This window comes from Watersipora subatra, chromosome 10, assembly GCF_963576615.1.
Source record: "Watersipora subatra chromosome 10, tzWatSuba1.1, whole genome shotgun sequence".
Classification (NCBI taxonomy): domain Eukaryota; kingdom Metazoa; phylum Bryozoa; class Gymnolaemata; order Cheilostomatida; family Watersiporidae; genus Watersipora; species Watersipora subatra.
This window is the reverse complement of record NC_088717.1, coordinates 13,464,852-13,486,071: the sequence shown is the minus strand read 5'-3', so window position 1 is coordinate 13,486,071 and position 21,220 is coordinate 13,464,852. Positions and strand designations below refer to the sequence as shown.

General features: G+C 35.6%; 3 protein-coding genes across 5 annotated transcripts in view; 2 read left to right on the top strand and 1 right to left on the bottom strand.

Annotated features, from left to right (window-relative positions):
• Positions 1–1,258, bottom strand: part of LOC137405990 (zinc finger protein 708-like) — a 30,398-nt gene extending 29,140 nt beyond the window's left edge. Inside the window, exon 1 of one of the 3 annotated variants that reach the window (XM_068092486.1) lies at positions 1,146–1,258. The gene's annotated coding sequence lies outside the window, so the exon portion shown is untranslated. Of the gene's footprint in view, positions 1–893; positions 968–1,145 lie in introns of those variants that run through there. The other 2 variants (XM_068092483.1, XM_068092484.1) reach the window with 2 other exon arrangements.
• Positions 1,259–1,460: 202 nt separating this feature from the next.
• LOC137406456 (DNA repair protein XRCC2-like) lies at positions 1,461–7,701 on the top strand. Its single transcript, XM_068093043.1, has 3 exons — positions 1,461–1,533; positions 6,390–6,633; positions 6,850–7,701. The coding sequence occupies exons 2-3, from the start codon at positions 6,403–6,405 to the stop codon at positions 7,312–7,314; spliced, it is 696 nt and encodes a 231-aa protein (XP_067949144.1). The 5' UTR covers positions 1,461–1,533; positions 6,390–6,402; the 3' UTR covers positions 7,315–7,701.
• A 356-nt stretch (positions 7,702–8,057) lies between these two features.
• LOC137406802 (maternal embryonic leucine zipper kinase-like) lies at positions 8,058–21,108 on the top strand. Its single transcript, XM_068093414.1, has 10 exons — positions 8,058–8,107; positions 8,890–9,009; positions 9,786–9,941; positions 11,183–11,346; positions 11,951–12,134; positions 12,893–13,044; positions 14,355–14,513; positions 16,387–16,515; positions 19,840–20,080; positions 20,870–21,108. Exons 1-10 carry the CDS (start codon positions 8,058–8,060, stop codon positions 21,012–21,014), a joined length of 1,500 nt encoding a protein of 499 aa, XP_067949515.1. The 3' UTR covers positions 21,015–21,108.
• The last annotated feature ends 112 nt before the right edge of the window (positions 21,109–21,220 follow it).

Below are 21,220 nucleotides of genomic sequence, written 5' to 3'. Positions count from 1 at the left end.
AAAACCAGACATGTTTGGTATGAATAAAATTTGTCATGGCAGCTACATCCTTGAGGAAGTAATAGCAAGTTTTAGTCATACCTAACACGGTCAAGTTCTATACATGTATATATGCATACATATTGCTGTTTGATATTTGGTTAGCCAAACACTGAAGGTTTTTTTTGATAGTTTTTAATGCGAAGTAATAGTGGTTGCAGATTTTTCGAAAGGTTATTTTTGACGATAAATAGCCAGCATAATTTATAATTTGTGTTATAAGAATACGCAGGTAATCCTAATTTGAAAATGCAGTAGCCTAGATAACTCTTAACTGCGGCAAACTGAATGCTGCTTTATGTAGCTATGATACTCTAAAGGAACTCACGAATTCATGTCATTTCACTGAGCTTGCAAGATGGAATTGCGCTATTTGATAATATTCCAAATTAGAGGTAATAAAGATGTGCTCATTGTACTGCAACTAAGATGGACCACTAACATAGCAATTGAACATGTAAGAATTTTAAGTCACTCTAATAATAGATATTTGAGAAATTTTCTAGCTTCCAGGACGCCCTTTGAGAACATTATGTGTATTTGATGATAAAATGATTAATTGAAAGGTGAACGAGGCATGACCACTTAATAACGATTAAATAAAATTAACATTTTAGCTTTATATATATGTTTGTCAACGCTAAATCAAAGATATTGTCTAAAAGGCATCGGCAACCCCCACTACAAAGCATATATAGAAATTACCTGGTTTGCATTTTACACTTTATACTTTATAAAAATGCAAACCCAATGGCAGTATTATTTTCTTTATTAAAGGAATGAAGTTTTCAATGTATGGGTTTCGACCTTATCACTGTTAGTGAATTATTCTCTTGAGCGTTCGACCAACCTACCTCGTCCTGCTTGTGTTGCAATTAAAGAGCATTGTATGTTAGATTTTAAATACATTTATTGGCCTTTTAGCAACACGTTTGCGATACAAACAGCAAAGTGAAACGAGCCAGTCGCTCAGGTTCAGATTTGGTAATGAATTTATATCCCATATATATTTCCTATGTTCGATCATTCGAAAAGAATTACGAACTGCCTTCGAAAACTGAAGCAAAAATGACATAGATATAAGGCTTTGCGCTAGAAAAAGTTACCTCAACAAATATTAAAAATAAACGTTGCTTTCTTACTCTTTATGGCCTTTGATGGTTTGGTTCTAATGTGAGATTTTGCGATGAAATCTCGTAAAATTTACGCAATAAATTCGAATTTTAGCAAAATGGATGCTCTGAAGATATGCATCAGTAATAGTGAATCTACTAAACATCGTTGTTGCCGCACTACATCTCCGGTGTGTCGATAAGCTAGTAGCCTCTGAGCAAGCATTTATTTCATGTTTTTAATACCGCTGCGTAGACCATAGAGCTTAATGAAAAATACACAGACTAAGCATTACACTAGCGCGATCTGTTAAACATCGCTCGTCATTTTCGTACTGCATTCTCGATGTGAATCTAATGTTTGACAAACGTTCTAGATAAGGTAGCCTAAAGACTCTTTCTCGCTACTCAGAAATTATAAATAAGAAATGTTTTGTAATGATATACCGTTAATACTAGTTTATTTAATAGGGCACTGATCTACTTCTTTTACAAAGACTAATACAACGTAAATATGTTGTATGGGCATGTCACCAAAACAAGATACAAACAGGAAGTGAAGCCAGACTACCAGATGCACCATCAATAGCACTAACAGACGCATATGACACTCGAAGGTTCAAAAGATCAAGTAATTGGAAAAACAACAAACAAATTAGAAACTCTAGGGTGGAATAAATCCATCACAGAAAATAAGTTGATTGCCTTGCCAGAGAACCACTAAAGAGACATTAGAAGTGAATCAAATGATTACACGTATACATATAGACCATCCTCTGTCAGGCACAACCTGAATACTAGGAGTTAGTCACGAGCATCTCCTACATGTTTAGATCACGTACATTAGCTGGAGATTTACGCAAACAGATATCTCCACACATTTGACATAAAGCATTGAACTTTAACACTGAACCTAGTCCTCACCGATTAGCCTTCCCACATGCTAAACATCTATACATGATAACAGCTCCAATGATTCAGTCACTTTTCCGAGCGTCTGCTGAGACCTCTAGATCCCTTGCGACTGCAGAGCTCTCTTTCTTGAGCGTGGCTCAAGAAAGAGAGCTCTGTGAGGCTCTTTTTCTCTACCTGTAAAACTCTCTTGCGTCTGCAAAGCCTTTTTCCTACTTGTGCAGCCTCTTTCTCCATCATCAGCGGAGCCTTTTTATCTATGAACTGTCATGACTCTCATTTGACTGTCTAGACTCACAGCTATACCAGACTGAGCAAATTATGTAGATGATCGTATGAGTAAGGTTGTAAATTTTTTGGCAATTTTAACCTTTCGTCATAAATCTTATTGTTTTAGAAATTTCTTAGTTGTGCATTTTAATTGTTGGACTTATAAAATAAAGGTGTATATATTTTACTGGTAAATATCAGTATTACTTATAGTAGCCTAAAAACCCACCATTGTAGTAATATTAGTTCACACAAGCTAAGCAAAAGTGCACAAATTAAACTTAGTCAAAATAGAATAAGATCATGAAGAAAATTCAACACTGGTATTGTGTGTGAATTTTGATTATTTATGCATAACATAGTTTCTTCCATAACCACTCACAACAAAAACTTAAAAACTCAATGAATCCATGGCTTCCATTTACAAAGAATATGTTCTCGCATTAAACATTGACATGATACATACTAATATGCATTGCATAAACTCTATCTATATTCATATACCACTGTTAAGTGATCACTTCATCCTAGATATAGAGACAGACCTATATGTAAATGAGGCCGCAAGAAAATTAACAGCAATGCGCTTGTAAAAAAAGCTAACCTTACAAAAGCTTATACTATAGTGTCTGCACTAAACGAAAATATTGGCAAAGGAATGACTGAAAGTGAGGATGTTGAACTTCTTTAATCTTTTTTCAGTCGCCAACCAGTGATCTAGTTTCTGACTGCGTGCCTTTTAGGGTGACAAAGCAGGCCTTGTCACCAGCATGGATGGATAGATAGACCAAAAAGCTGTTGAAAAAGCACTGCAACATATAGATTAAAATGAGCCAGACTGGTCTGAAAACCAGAAGAAAAAAATGCAAAGAAGAAAATCACAATATCTTTCCAACAAGTTGTTTATGCCATTGTAGAGGGTAACAAAACCCATTTTTCAAATACTTGCGAGAAAAATGTTTCAATGGTGGAAGTATTGTTCCCGAGTTGAAACAGGGAGACATGGTTGTGAAAATATCTATTGAAAAAGCTAACATGCTTAATAAATTTCAAATCTACCAATTTCAATCCTAGATACAGGTGATACTCTGAGTGAAATGGCAACACCACATTTTTCAGACACCAACTTTGTAGCGTTTACAGAAATTGGAATACAGAAACTTGTGAACGGCATGAAAATAAGTAAGGCAGGAGGTTCAGACAACATTAATAGGATCACTCTCAAAACATTTTCAGACCTTGCTTGACCATTGCCAAAATTTTTCAGAAGTTGAAAAATTTTCATTAGCATCAAAACATGCTAATGAGAGGTTGTACTAATATGTAAAAAGAGTTCTAAGCATTATTCCGTTAGCTATAGACCTGTGTCTTTGACTAGCGTTTCTTGTAAGTTGTTAGAGCACATTTTGTATTTTCACATAAGCACACATCTTGATAAATATAACATACATATGCTCAAAATAATTTTAATGCTAAAAGATCTTGTAAAACACGGGTCATTTGCACAATGGATGAAATGACAAAGAACTTTGAAGGAAATATGGTAACAGAATTAATAGTACTTACTATATTTTTCAAAGGCCATTAGATAGCATCCTTTATGGTAGAGGTAGTTGAGATTGGTGGCATGTCTTCGGATGTTGTGTCTGTCACCTCAAGAGTTCCGCAAAGGACAGTTCTTAGTACGTTGTTGTTTTCAATTTTTATGAATGACTTACCGGATATCATTGATTATTAGCATAGACTATTGCTGATTCTCTAGTATATATATGCTACACAAGATAAAGCCACCATACTGCAACAAGATTTATACTTTCTTAAATCTAGGGCCAAAGTTTGGCAGATGAATTTTACTTCTCAAAAGTACTACCGTCTCTCTGCTGGCAAGTCACCTCGGTTGACTGATACTAATAATTTGTTCAAGTTCCGTGATCAATGTATTCAATGTGTGAGTTCTAATCCTTATAGAAGGTCCTTGTAAAGGGTCAAAATGATCCGAAATTTATTAAACATCTTTGTAAAATTAAATTCAGAGAATAGAAATCAGTTGGTATGTTTATTAGGGTTCCCAGAGCGGCAAACCAAAACACAAGAGAGATTGCTTATACTTCTCTGGTTAGACCTGGTCTTGAGTATGGCTGCATGGTTTGGGACCCTTAGTTAAAAAGATATTGTTGTGCTGAGATTTGCATATTGACAAAAAGTAAACCCTCCTTCATTCTCCTCTCGTTTTGGCCACAACTACCTACCTTTTGTTAAAACTGACCGGCATGAATACTCTCTCTGGGCTTCTACTGTACATAAATAGCATATCGAGATCCACTAGATATTTAGAATAAAAAGCCATTTTATTCTAAATGTTTAATGTGTACTGGATATCAGCTTCCAACTTTCAATTCGGTACGGTTGGAAGTTTCCGACTTGGAAACTTTCAAACTTTCCTCAGTTGGAAAGTTTCACTGTCATTTTTACCTCGGAGTTTTTGCATAAAATTTTGAACTGATACTGGACAAGACCCTTTCATATTTTGGCCATTGTATATGAAATAAAATTTTTTGGCATCACTCTACTTCCTATAAACTAGCTATTTGCTAAACCAAGTAAGGCTAATGGGAGACTGTGTCACTTATTTGTGATTTCTCTATTTTTTTGCACTGAAACTTTATCAAAAAGTAGCAATTTATGGTTTATAGTTGTGTTTTACAGTAGAACTTGTTTTTTGCAGCCACCGTTATAGAATATATTAATTATTTAAATGCTAGTTGAAGCTGGTGAACATTCGGTTATGGTCACAAAATCTAAAGGAAGTGAAACCATTTTTAAAACTTATTGCACAAAGTGTATTTTTAATGATAAATCACAAGAAAAAACATGAAGCAATTGTGTGTGATGTAAGAATTGAAGTCTGCGCGTTGGAATCAATATTTCATTGTACAGTTAAAGGCAAGCTAATGTTTAATATATTGTTTAATGTTTGTGAGGTTGGGAGTTACTTTATAACGCTACCAGATTATCTCGCGTGTAGTCAGGAGCCTTCATTCAATCAAGATACTGCACTCATTAAAAATTATTCAAAGATACATGTATATGACGCAGGTGAAATATTACAATCTATAGTTTGAAAAGACAATCTTTCGGCATGAAAAGATAATGAAAAATGTTAAGACATGAACATAACTAATACAACAGCTTATGCAACTGGAACTGTTGGAATCTTATCTGTGCATTTTGACAGGCATCAGTAAAAATCTGTCTAAAAGTTGCATGAAGATTTGGGGGTAAACGCTTGTTGTCTAGGCTAAGCACATCAGATGTTATTCTTACTGGGTGTAGGCTAGGGAATTAGGATTATGGACATTACACTTCATTAGAACAAAACAGATTATTTAATTTTATTGTGGATTATTTTTTTCGTAGATCTTATCCTTATTCCCATAATATTGAAGCAAGAATAATATTGAAAGTTTAAAACCCATGCTATTAATGTCTTTATTCAACTATCTGTGTTCAGGCACTTAACGAGTTATCTTTCGATTGCATTGCAGTCCCTGATTTTGTACTAAGAATTGCCTACTGAGGTGTTTAATGCTTTTGATAGAATATATTGCAAGTGAAGTGTTTTGAGCTATAGTGTGCCACCCCAAAGCATAGTTTTAAATCATAGTACACCTACAGAACAAGCCAGAGGCATTTACATGACAGGAATTTTTTCATGATAACTTCATTATTTGTAAGATTTTAAACTGAGCTGGTATACAACTAACCAAAAACTTATTACAAATTGGTATTGTTCAAGTTGCATAAATAAATTGACAAAAATTTTACGTAGTAAAATTTCCAAGTTTCATTGTGTTGGGGGTTACCAAGTTGTTTTTGGGTCACTCATTTTATCTGTTTATTTAGTTCTAGATACAAGCCTGACCAAGTTTGTACATCTTTGTTGAAATGAAATCATAATTTTACCAATAGTTCAAGAGAAAATTTTCACATTGCTTCCAAAACCATCCATAAAATAAATGTTTCGTAGCCCGATGTGGACTTCCAATTTTTTTTCAGCCCAATTGCTGTAATGGCTGTCACAGACATCACAGAAGAGTCTGGGCTGGAATTTCTACTGCGATTACAACCATCATATGAATATAATATGGAAGAATTTGGTAAATTCTCAAGCACAGATTTCATTCTTGTCTCAACTCCATGCTCTCAGAGCAAATCTTCCGTGATTACCCGAATACTGTCTCACATTATACTCCCAAAGTTGTATGGGGGACTAGACCAAGGTGCTCTTTATCTCGACTTGGTAAGTGTCACGGATTGTTAAGCTGTATTCAATTAATATCGTACAGACTGGCTAGGTCGCTGCGCTTACAACTATACAACACCATGGCAACGTTTGAGTAGAAGAAATAACAATCTGTCTAGATCTCCCTATGCAGCATTAATTACATATCTCTAAAGATCTTTTAGTATTATCCAAAAGTCAACGTATGACTTGCTTTAAATACTCTCATTGTAGGATTATCATCTCAACTCATTGAGCTTATTGGAAGCTCTTGAAAGGAGGCTGAAAAACCTCAAGATACCTAATTCCAAGTGTGATAATGTCATCTCCAAATCTCCATCGAATCTCAAGGTCATTCGAAGTTCAACATCTTTGGAGTTAATCTGTGTTTTATCTAGTCTACCGGAAATAATCCTGCAAGAGAAAGTATCTCTCATAGTTTGCGATTGTCCATCATTGTACACTCTAGACCGAGCAGAAATAGATCATCTCTACATGACCCTTTACCGACTTCCGGCAGCGACCAATGTTACAGTCATCTTTGTCTGTTGTCTACTCCTGGATATGCCTTTTATTAAGTTTCCCCATGCTCCAGATATTGTCTGGAGCGTAGGAAGGACTTCTGACTGTTCGGATCAGTTTACCCTCTGTGTGAAACAAGGCCTAAAAACTCTGAGTGAAAAGAAATATATTTTGTAGAACAGCTTGAACTATTATTTAATAATTCACGATTGAAAAGATAAAAACTAAATGAATATGCATACAACCTAGAATGACTGCAATCACTTTGGATGGCTGTGTAAAAAATTTATAATTCCTGCGCATAGCCTTCATCTAGTATACGATTAATAATATGCTATAGTGATACACGAAATGCTTGAGTCAGTTTTCATCTTATCTATTGCGTTTAAAGGATGCGTGTTTCATCTTATAGAAGCGATCATTGCAGAAGCTACTCAAATCTATTTGGAAGCATTTTAATTGCTTAAGCATTTTTTCACATTTCATTTCTGGATATAATAAACCCAGTACTATCTGATATTTTTATGAAGGAATATTTATGAGTAGATTGATCAATATATTCAAGCGGTGAAACAAAATAAAATTCTTTTGAATGTATTTGACAATGCATGCCATTGGTGGATATACGTAGTCTTGCTTGGCATTTCCTGTGTTAAATGATTGAATGGTGGATTTTGCAGTGCTAACTTTTAGGTGATTGGTCATTACTGCTATCACAGTGCCTTAAAAGGAGTAACTCTGCGCTTGAAAATACATTTACAGAAACCACTGTTTGGCACATGACATCATCGGTTTTTGGTTTCCTTGTTTTCATTTCCTTTTTTATATAAAATAGTTCATATTCTGTGAATACGCTGACTGAAGCTGATACTCTATCATTTTAAGCCGGCTGGCTTATGCTCTGTCTTCTTTATGACTCTATGGACACAGATGATTGCCTTACATCTCATTTGAGTGGACAGGAATCCAGGTAATTTTTATTAAAAAAATACTTTAAATTCTTTATTTTTATGGATTTCTTAGTTGGTTTGTCGAGGCTGAGAGTATTGGACATCATCTGGTCTTTTGTAAGTCTCTCATGTAGTAAGTTTTATAGCTGAACCATAGTAGGTGAACTCTATCCCAAAGAGATTATTAATTAGATGAATTAAAGCAGATAACTTCTCCATAGTTGTTGCCAAAAGGCTTGGTCACTATTTCATTTGATTGTCGAGTTTCTAAGTAGATGCTCAATATCATCTTTATACTAGTTTGCATTATACATGTTGTTTGTAAATATGGCATACTTAAACTTTTCAAGTGCCTGAGGTTTAAAGCTTTTTCTGTAAATTGCTAGATTCAAATCAATTGATCGCAAAAGCATTGCCTATAACAATACATACATATGTATGAACGCCATTAGTTGTTGACAAAGTTGCATAAATCACACCTTATGAAAGATTGAATTATAAAATGCAAGCTCCATTAAACATGGCCATAAATGACACACATTTTTCAGGAAAAACTATTTCAAAAATTAACTTGATCATGTTTAAAATGTGCTTTACATTTTATTTATAATTCATGTTTTAAAAAATTCAATTTAGAACTTTTAGCAACGTATTCTTCAATTAGAGTGTTGAAAACAGCAACACAACATGATGAGATCATAAAAAAGGCCTCCAGAAAGTACTTTTCTCTCTGCAGGTAGTAAGCTAGACACTGGCTGTGTGCGCTTTGATAATTATAACCATTGTTTATTCCTGTTGGTAGAGTAGCACGGGATAGAAAGTTGGGAATGCCTTACAATAACTCATCTGTATCACCTGTTCCTGCCGAGACGCCAGCCAACGCTGTCAAGTCTACCAGTGGAAATTCTCTCTCCCAAAGCCTGTAAGTCCAGATTGCTAGTCTCTACAGCCCTCAGTTTTCACACAAGTTTTTTCTTAGTTTGTAGGATAAGAGATCGACATTTGATTGGCTCAAAAGATACTAAAAAACTATCATCTGATTTTTACTTGTATATGAAATTATTCTACATTGATAATGGTAACACTGATATCAATTACTTCGTAGGCATTTTATAAATCAAATTGTGTTTAATTTGGAGTTGTTTAGGCAGCTCATCAAGGTCATCTTTTGTGGCAGTCATTCATTTTTCAAGGTAATTTGTCTCTCAAGGTCATTTGTTTCACAAGGTCGTCTTATAGACGACATTGTGAAAAGAATTAGTTTCTCAAGGTCATTTGTTTCTCAAGGTCACTTGTTTGTCAATGTCATTTGTTTCTCAAGGTTATTTGTTTCTCAAGGTTATTTGTTTCTCAAGGTCATTTGTTTCTTAAGGTCATTTGTTTAACAAGCTCATAAATTGATATGATGCTAAAAGAGTCTGAATGCAGCTCTTGATGAAGAACATGTTTAGATAGAGATTTTGTTTGTTGTATTTTTGCAGTTTAGGAACATTTCAAGTAGTCAACTGCTATTGCTGGGTCATGCTGGTAATGATGGTAATTGTCAACGATGGAAACCAAACTTCAAACGTTTCTTTCTCAGTCAACAGCTAAAGGCACTCTCCAAAAACGGGCCAATAAATCCAGTTGTACCTTTTCACTAACTAACAAACTCTGTATTTCCTATCAGCCTTAATCAAAGCGTTGTTATGCTTGCAGCGACAGCAGCTCAGAGCGTAAAAGGCGAATCGCTATGCCAAATCGAAGTTCCCGCTCAACGAGTGACACAAATATTCCTGCAACAAAAATTGGTAAATCAGCTGGAGGAAATGGGGTGACAGACTCAAACATGCAGGCTCATTCATCCTCTGACCGGTGGGTTTGTACCTCAGTACTTCAGTACTGCAGAAGCTCTTCTCAGGACTAATAAGGGAAGTTATTAGTAGTTATTATTATATACTAGTGCCCTGGCAGTCCAGTGTGCTGTTGGAGATCGGTAGCTGTGCCAATGAAGCACAGATAATAAGTATATCGTTTAAGCTGTCATTTCGATGAACATCGATTAAGCTGTCATATCGTTTAACATCATTTAAGCTGTCATATCGATTAAGCTGTCATATCGTTTAACATCGTTTAAGCTGTCATATCGTTTAACATCGTTTAAGCTATCATATCGTTTAACATCATTTAAGCTGTCATATCGTTTAACATCGATTAAGCTGTCATATCGTTTAACATCGTTTAAGCTGTCATATCGTTTACCATCGTTTAGGCTGTCATTTCGTTTAACATCGAATAAGCTGTCATATCGTTTAACATCGTTTAAGCTGTCATATCGTTTAACATTGTTTAAGCTGGCATATTCCTACTTGCTAGTCCTCCAAGCATCACTGATAAAAATTGAGTGATAAAATTGATACTCGCTGCACCCAGCTCTGATGAGCAAATCACTATTTTGTTCTTTCGCTGACAGCAATCACCTTTATCATTTTATCATAATTTTTATGACCTCAATGGCTTCTAGCACTGATCATAAATAAAGTTCATATTGATTCATTCATATGCATTTGACTGCATCGTGCAGCCCAGCTTGATATTGTGGGTTCGAATCCCACATATTGCAATCTTTCTACCCGGAGTCCAACCTTGATTTTGGACAGAAGATATGACTCCTAATATAGTATCGAAGACTATTGTTGGTATGTTGCATGCAAAGGTATATTACATATAACACACCAGAATATTTTGCCAAAAGTTTAAGAATGGCAACGGTTTTAGGGATTGGATTATTCAGAGAATTTTTAGAGTTAATTTCATTCCAAGCATCTTTACTCACTTGGAAGAAATATTGTTAGTCATTTAGTGTAGAGATCATAGGTAGTATTAGTGTCTTACCTTTGCTGGAAGGATCCAAGGTTAGCAAAGACAAGATAGTGCAGACAACTCTCAAAATAAACCCACGCTATACTATTTTGTTACACTAAACCAGTTGTATCACCTTGGGCATTAACGGTGAGAAGTTGTCTCTACTTGATATGATTTGATAACTTATCGTGTCAAGGCCTTAAAATATTGTATATTGATATTGTGAGGTTATGCTGACGTTTATGTTGCAGTGGAGATAGCGCAACTGGATTTGTACTTCTGGGTTGTGAAGCCCCCTTATGCGGCCGAATAAAGCCTTTGAATGTTCGTAAGAATCATGAATGCACAGCTATAATCAGAGACCCATTTAATGAGGATGCTAAGGCTATAGTCTGCAGAGTAAAATGCCCCTTAGGTATGTAGGTGAAGTCAACGAATTTAAAAATATTGAAAACTCATTTTTAATGAGTTTTCAATATTAAATAAACAATCCAGCAATATATGGTTGCTCGATTTTCTCTGGTAAAATTCATCAATATTTTGCAATGATTGACAAAGGGTACAATTACATCTTAGAGCATAATACAAAGATGTTGCCATGTACGAATAAACTCATGGAGCTAGTTGTAATTGTGGAGTAATTGTGTTTGCTGCCAGCTAGTAGTATATTCATTGTTTACATTGCTTTTGGTGAGTGAATTACAGTTTTGTCGAAGCGAAGGGGTATACTTAATAACCGTCTGCGTGCTGCAGTGCTCACTCACCTTCTTGAAACCTAACTTAGGTTTTCTGTAGAACCTACGACCAGTGCTGCGCTAGCCTCAACTTAATGGTTAAGGATGGATATGAAAGGCTGCTTGGCAAAACACACAGGAGTTGTCCTACACCATATGTCAGAGTTATTTGTCATTTCAGTGTAGCACTTTATTGTGAGCTACTTTCTCTATAAACAGCATGAACAATATCAACCTCTTTAGAATCATCGCCTGGTTTGTTAATGGTAGTACATTTTACTACAGGTGATCCTCTGGCCCACAGATATCCGTCTATACCACAGGCTAACAAGACCATAGTATCTACTGGAAGAAATTGTTTAGATGTATCAACTAAGGACCTGGCCGTCCAAGGTATCCGTTGCATTGAGCATCTCTACAAGGGCCTTTATTCCAACATATTTGTGGGCTACAGAGAGGCGTCACATCAGTATGTATTCAAGAATGAATTTTATAACCAGTTTCCTGAGCGGTTAACAAACATGTTTTTGGAAAATTCATGTAGCAAGCACCTATTTACACGGGTCATAAATATACTTGTAAACCTTGACTTCTGATTACCTGAGTGCTTAACAAACCGCTTTTTAAAAAGCTGAGGTAGCGTGTAGCTTAGTACATACTTGGGCCGTTAATATTCAGTTGAATCTCAACTATAAATCTGCGTCGTGACGTCATTTTATCGTTGTCGGCCATCTTTATAGACAATTTTATTGTTAAAAACACGAAGCCTTTGCAATGAATTTTTGAAAACGATGTTTTTGTTTGCAATTTTTTATCATAGTATCAAAACAACACCAAAAAGTACTATTAAATAAAAGAATAACGATCGTTTTTTACAAAATATGGCGGCTTTTTCGTGAACGAGCGCATGTGCAAACGGCTTGATAACGTAAAAAAACATGATAGGTTGTCTCCATTTTTTTACACGTGATGCAAATCGAGCAATATTTGTCTCAACATATCAAGTACTCTAAAGTTGATCTTATGTATCCTTTTCACTGATTGGCCTAGTTGATTTTATGTTAGCCAATCAATGGCCTTTTGACATAACAATTCTTTAGTCTAATCCCAGTAGTCACTTTTTTGACTGATTTTTGTGCATAGCAATGGTGAAAAAGGTGAATGTGTGAGTTTTTCAAATAAACTAATAAATTTCTAGTGTTTCTTGATAAGATGTTCCTGTTGCAGATATGTTGCTGTGAAACTTACCAATATCGGAAACCATTGCTGTAAGAGAGAACTGCGAACAATCAGTCCATGCTTTGAGGCTAAGCATAACTCAGATGAAATCAAATACCTCACACAGATGAACCACCCGAATATCATCAGCATCTTAGGACGTGAGTATCTCGCCGCTTGCTGCCTACCTGGTTGCCAGCAGATGATGTCACATTGAAATAGCGTTAAACTTCTAAAGGAGCGAGTTGTTTTTTTAGTTATAGTCAGATGTTCTTGCATGAAATTGTGTGAAAATTTGCTGCCTTCAAGCAGCTGCCCGCTATAAACTACTCGACAGTCTAGTAACCTTGAGTATGTAGATAGACTGGAGCTAGTTATGAATCATACTACCATCAATCTATGACTTACCATACTCTCTGTGTTATCCGTTGACAAACTTTATCAGTATAAAATTCTCTTGATAGCTCATTCAAAATTTTATTCAAGTGATGACTAAACCACGAAGGATTCACACTATAACACCAGATTTTTAGAAACCAATCTCTCTTTACCATTATTTTATACTGCTTCAGGTCGAAAAACAATTGCATACGGAGTACCATCACAATGGAACTGTCTCCAATAGACTTACGCAAAACTTCTGCTTTTACCAGTTTTAGAGTTAAGATGGAAAGCCATTTGTTAAACCTAGACCTGCCATTTAGGTTTGCCAATTCCTGTAGGCCCAGCGCCTCGACTAGCTGCAGTGCTACTGCGCACGTGGGCCTCATCACGCCTTAACAATAGGAACTAAGCTTCATTTTTTGTTCAACCTAATCAATATTATTACTATATCTTTATTTTGACTTAATGTTATATTTCTACTATGTGATGAAATAAAACACACGCACCATAGATTGACTTGTCACAGAACTAAAGTCTGTCAAGCTACTCGATTGTCAAGCTACTAGGTCTATCTTAATTGCTGATTTGAAGCTCGATTCTCAACTTAGCCATTAGAAAGCCAAATGAAAATCGAACAGTTTTAGTTTTTGGTTAGGTTTGAAAATGTTATATATAATGCGACTGTATGCATTTATGAAGATATAGGAATGTTCTTGCTTTCATGATGGTGTGTTTTGCACTTGACATGTTGCGCGTTTGATTCAAGTTTATTTAATTCTACTGATTTTTATTGACATCGCTTATAAGTTGTGGCATGGTACCCAGATAAAATTGATAATAACATGGATTTGTTTATCCCTTAAAAATAAATACTGTTGGCCAGACATAAGAATGGTTACATATTAAAACTTGGTAACATACAGCGATGAGTCACACAGCAGGGCAGAAGCAGCAGATTGCGGGGTGGTTTCCTAGAGAGATCATACTAGATATTTTTAAGGCTCTCAAATACAATTGTTCTACTTTTTGCTGTTAGATTTATTGCAAGTTCATAGAAATGTAAGTCTCTAGTTTTGCTTGTTTCAAGAGTTTGAGACTAAATCCTCTAAGAATGCTATCCTGCTCGAGTTCTGCCCAAATGGCCGCCTGTCTGGGATTCTTGACAAAACAATGTTGATGACAGAAGCAGTAGCTTCACGGTTCTTCCATCAAATGTTTGCGGCGGTGAAGTACATTCACACACAAGGTAAGACAAACAGTAAATACTTCCATTTTGCATAATTCAGTTGATACAGCTTGTAGTCAATGTTTTGCAACTATTTGAAAAATTGAGAAATTTTTCTGATCAATGTGATCGAGCTTTTAGTTTGTTTCGGTCTGCTGCATATTACAGTCGTACTTTAACATACAACCTTGATGCGTTTCGGACCAAGCTCATATGTCAATTCTCTAACATCTCAAATCAATTATCCTATAAAAATACAAATTAATCTGTTCTCATCCCACCCTCTGAGAAGAACACATAAAACAGGATATCACAATGGAAAATGCGTTTTTACTTGTTTTCATTCATCACCTACACTAATAAAGTAACAAATACTTATATAGTGGTTACGGCCAATAATAAACTCTACCATTATTATGTATTGTAAGAAGTTCTTACCTTGGAGATAAACAGTAGTGGCTAACCTAGGTATTAACCACCATTGTCTATCTACCACCACCACATGAGCCATAACTTGAATAGGACACTTAAATAACATAAAACTTTAAATTTAAATTTAATTTGAAAATTACTCGCTAAGTTATGTTATTTAAGTGTAGTATTTAGGTTGAACTATACACACATAATTCAACTTAATTAGGGCTAAGTTGAACTATGTGTGTATGTGTGGACTAAAATACATAATATGTGTATTTTAGTCCACACATATTTTTAAATACTATTTAAAAATAAGTTTTAATCTTTCGTTACACTAACATTAATTCTGACTTCATATTTTTATTTTTTTTCCGGCTTGGCTCTTTTGGCTCGTGTTCACCTTCAATTTTTGCCGGCCTTTATTAAATATTTTGAACTGATTTGACAAGAAAGACCGAGCGATGCTGTTCTCGTAGACGGATTCTCGCACACTCGGCCAGTTAGTGGCTCAGTTAGCGAGGAGAGAAACTATCGCTGCTTAAGATCTCCAGGCTAAAACATTGAATTATGGCAACTTGCTATAGAAAGTTAAAACAACTGTTAAACTGAACTGTTAAAACAATCAATAACCATTAAAGTTCCCTGGCGTGTAACACTCCACTAGTTGGCATTTATTGTGAGGACTGAGAGATGACCAGATCTTTACAGCCCTGCAGCAGCACAGTATGAACATGTTGCAGTGCGGCTCCTTTCAAATCCTCAAATACAATACTTGTAATTTTACTTTTCCATCAATTTTCTAGCTACGTACATGTAAGTCTCTAGTTTTGTTTTAAGGATTTCAAACTGATACTTTAAGATGAGCCATAATAACAGCATGAACTATCTGACATGGGTATCTATTGTCCCTAGAGTCGCTTCTCTCATAAAAAATATAATAAAACTGTAAAAGCCATCAGAGATGTTCACTTTACTCAAACTAGCAACGAGCTTAGATAACATATCATTGTTACCAAACAATAAGATATCCTTTTAAACTATTTAACAAAAATTGACATTGAAATTCAGAGACTGATAAACTGTTACAGTTACATAACACAAATACACGTAATATGTATAGCTCAGAATGTTCAATCGCATTAGAACAGGAGCTCCTAACCTTATCGAATGCCTTGAACCCTGCAATTGTCTATGCACACTTGTCGAACCTTTTTGTACTTGAAAATATTTATAGTATACCGGTAAATAATTAAAATGAAACATGCTACCTTCCCTCGAACTTTTGAAAAAGCCTCATCTAATCCCTGAGTACCGTATTGATCGAACACAGTTTATGAGCTACTGCCTTAACAGAGGTACTAAAAAGCCGGGCGCCTTCAAATACTTGGCAGCCTTGAACATGATAGACCCAAGGGGGACAAGAGCAAAAACCATAATGACAATATGCACATCTGCGATGCGTTAAATTATCTTTCAGGTTACGCTGTGAGAAATATAGCTCTTCAGCACTTCCTGTTAAGTGAGTCAAATGAGGTGAAGCTGATAGACTTGAGTCAGACCTGTCCGTTCCATGAGAGCAGATATGATCCTTCTATCGGTGTGCCTGGTAAGCTGTTTTATTCTCATCCTCGATTTTGACAGCTGACTAGCGGCAAACCTGGTAATGCATGGCATTTCTTTTACTTTTAGTCAGATAGCCTGCAGGTGGGTGTCACCTTCGGAGTAACTTTACAGTAATTTTTACAATTCTGTTGTTCGTCAATAAAACGTGTCGATCGAGTAATTCATTAAAGTAACGGTGTTAATTAATATAGTAAATATTGATATCCATGCGATCTAATAATAGAGTAAAATCCCTAAATTTGAGATCACAGACAACGCGTTTTACGAGTGATAACATTTATTACGACCTATATAAGAATTTTGTGCTGATGATTGGCTAATGAAGCGACCTTATATTTATCACTCGTGGACTTTTTTCAGATGCATCACTCGTTACGTCACAAATGAAGCACCCGCTGGAATCTGAGCTTTTTAAAAGATTGCCTCATTCAAACCCATATATCTCTGGACAGGGTTAGTCTACACAGACCAAATGACATCAAATTGTAGCTGATGTTTTAGCCTTTTATTGGTCTTAATTTCATTAAATCGACCTTTTTGACGCAACCACATCCTTAATTAAGAGTCTGGTCTTCAAAGACTAAATAGGGTTTTGAAATCGAACAATTTAGCGTCCTTGTAGAAGGCATGGAGCATATGCATGTGAAGTTTGGATGAAATTAAGCAAATAATGTGGAAATGCATAGTGTTTATGCAGGCAGACATACAAACAGACATACACAGACACACACATGCAAACAAAGTGGGATTTATAATTTATGGTTGTTAGGTACAAACAACAGCACTTTTAAGAAGCTAGCACATTGTGCACAAATAATATTCACTAGTTAATGCTCACATGGTCTCTTCAATCCACGACATGAAGTCGTCTAATCAACAACATGTTTTAGGGCAGTCTCAGTAAAAGACATTTAATTCTCGTTACGAAATAAAATTGGCTCAAAAACAATGGCACCTTTGGCAGTAAAATATTTTTGCTCGAGTAAATAGGATGGACGTTGAAGTTCATGAACAATGGCTGCTCGTATACATGTTCTAGCTGAATGCCCGAGTAAAAAAAGTCTACACAGAAACTTTATTTCTATTTAACAACATTTACCACTCGAACTTTTAAACGTTATATCATATGAGAAAAGTGTTTTGTACATGTGCAGTTCAAATAAATTGAGAGAAAAAATAAAACAGCTGTAAAGGTGTTTAGGTGTGAAATAGTTAGCAAGTAATGGCTACATAAAGTCTGTTACAATGAAAAATGATTTGATGCTGATACAATTAATACAAACTGAGAAAACGAAATATAAATCATGAACATGTTGAATTACTAGTAACGACGAATACATAGGAGTGTGTGTATAAAAGATTACTGTTGCGGCAGAAACTCGTTGTATTCAAAGTGTTGATGGATGATACGGATATATCTTGATACTGGTACAAACATGTAGCAGTGAAGCATGCGAGGGTACTTTGTCTGACCAAATGTGAAAAGTTTTTAGGTTTTACTGTTTTAGCGAATGCCTTAGAAATCACCTGAAAGTGATGGCGTCATGAAATGTGAAATTGAAATGGCACATTTGAAAATTACAAGTTAAAAAAAGAAATTTTTAACATTTTAATTTTTTCTATTTCTAAAAAGTAAAAACTTAAAAATGTAATATTAACTAATGATAAAACATGCATATTTAATGTGTGCAATTGCGATAGGGATAGATATGGTAAGAGTGTTGAGTATGATAAGAACGGCTTAATGTAGTGGTTGCGCGCGCTTGTTTGTGGACTTGAGATTTAAATGTCGCGAGTTCAAATCCAGTGTGAAACAATTATTCGTTCAAAAATTTTAATCGTTATAACTGGACACATGGATAGACATAACAACAAACAACAGACAAACATTGAAATTTACATATATACAGTCAAACCTCGACATACAAGTGTCCCAATATATGGAAAATCGAGATACGAGCAGTGTTTTGAATATGTTTCTTCCTTGAGATACAAGAAATCTCTGAAATACGGGCATATGAGTCAGTATGTGAGAGGTCGCTTCCAATAACAGCATCGCTGGGTCTTTCTCCTCGAATCAGTTTGAAAAAAGTTTTTAAAAGGCTGGCTAAAAGTTATGGTGAATGGCAAAAATGGTGAAGCGCCAAACCGGAAACAGCTAATAAAAATTAAGACGATCAAATTTAAGTAAGTTCACTAAAAGATTAGAACTTAGTTTTAAATGCGTGTTTAGTAATTTAATTTAACTTAAATTCAAAGTTTCGGTTATGTAGTGTCACAAAAGTTCAGTGTACCGAACGCGTTGCTGTCAAGTCTTTGTCAGACCGCCGTTACATTTGTCTCAAAGATATAAACTTACAGCAGTGTACAAAATAATGTTACATTTTATTGCAGATTTTAATGACTAAATAGGTATTTGCCACTTTGTTAGTGTATGTACGGAGTTACAATAATCAAAAACATGTTTTTCTGCCGTAATATCCTGTTTGTGTGGTTTTTCATAGTTTGGTAATGAATTACGTAATTTGTATTTAGTTATTTTATATAGGAAATAGTGCCTTAAGACACGAGTAAATTGACATACAAACTCAGTTCCAGTGCGCATCAAGCTCGTATGTTGAGGTATGAGCCTCGGCAAGCTGGTGTACAAGCCATAGCTTAGCTTTCTGCCACTGCATGCTAAGATATGCTTTCATAACTCAACAGAAAAATCAACATATGAGTGGTCTTTAACCACCCTGATTTGGCTCTGACTGAAGTCAGATGCAATCAGGTGCAACGTCCTGCCTTTCTACTAATCATCGAAAAACTCTTTTATTCTTAGGAAAATTAACAGCAAAACAAAATCTGCAAAACATCTAGCAAGCGCTACTAGGTTACCATATTGTTGTCACAGCAGATCTTGTCAAGTTGGTTGTAAGTAGCGAAACATTTTAGGCATTTTCTTTTACCTACATGTAGGTATAGCACATAGGTAACAAAAATAGTAATATTTTTTGCATACTACTTTTTTGGTAATATTATAACATACTACATAATACTATGCTATATTTGTCAAAGATGCTACCACTAGGTCACCCTGACACCCTGCATGTATAATATAAATCTGAGGAAAATATGCCTTAAACTTGTACATGGTAGGATGTATGTCCAAGGGGAGCTAAATCCCACAATTGATCGAGACAACTAGTCTGCCTAAATGACCAACCGTGCACATCATGTGCACTACCTGGCTTGAACCGGTTTGATAATTCTATCTGGCAGGATGCAGCCATCTAACCATAAAGTTATGATACATTTATTGCAGGATTTCAGGCTCCAGAAACTCTTAATCCTCATGGCGAAATAATTCTTCACAAAAGGGCTGATATTTGGTCTCTTGGAGCCTGTCTCTATTCCATGCTCACTGGAGAGCTCACAGATGCCAGCCACAGCCGCGCCTCTTCTTACAAAGACGCATTTTTCTACCAAAACCACTTGAGGCAATTGCTGTCAAGCAGTGTGCTAGAACTCACGGCAGGAATGCTGGAGTTTTTACCACAGTACAGGTAAGGGAGACACCTTCCAAGCAGAATATAAGAGATTTGCTAACCTTTGGAATCCTTTCAGTTTGCAAGTTTGCACAGCAGAAATATCATGAAATCCTGCCAGTTTATGATAAGAATAGGTACAATTACCTGCTCAACATGTCACATAAAATGGGTGTCTGCCAAAATTGAAAGGGTCAAATTAAAGAACATTTTAGTAATCTGGTAGTGTCTGTAGCTCTCAGCTACTACAAAGTGTAAAAAAACATGGTCTCCATGAAATAAAAATATTTTTACTGCATTCATCAGGACCCCTCTAATTCTATTATTGTTAAGATTTAGTGGGTGAAGTTGGCCTTGTCTGGTATAATATACAGTGAGTATATAGATCATCAGCAATGTGTTTCGCGCATATCATTTAGCATTGGTGTGGCGGGTAGGATTTAATATATAATTTATTATCTTATACTTTACCATAAAATAACCGTTACATCTGATTATATATAATATTATAGTCTATTATTATAAAATATTGTATAATCTAACAGAGAAGCAGAGGTGCTGTTAGTGGTTGGCACTCTGTACTACTAAACAACAGGTCAGTAGTTCAACTGTCACTATGAGATGTCAAGTCAAGCGGTTTTTTCATGCCTTCAAAGGGTGGCATGAAAGAACCGTTTACACTGCGCTTCCTCTTGGGAGGCAAGCGTAGTATAAGCTCCATGAAAAAAGTTAGTCTTTCAAACTGTAGTTTTTGTTGGTCACCTGTGTTATCATGAGAAGTTGCCTAATCTTGTTAATGAATTTTAGATTTTCTACAGTAAGGGTGGAGTACTCGGAGTGGTACAACCAGGTGTTTAATGCCCCAATAACAGGATCTTACTTGCTAAGACACACGTACAAGGCTAAGCTATGTAGAGAAGAGCTGGAAAGCAGAGGATGCATGGAACTATAGCCAGGCCTTGCTCACCATCCTGTGTTAGCAATAAACCATTTTCGACTGTATCTTTGTAACTATGATGTAATTTTGAACTTTGTCCATAAGCACATATATATGTAAGTCTATACATATCACAACATCGACCTTAAATTTGAGCACCATCACTGGTGGTGCAGGACCTAGCAGAGTTTGTAAGAAATATTTATATGCTTCTCTGCATG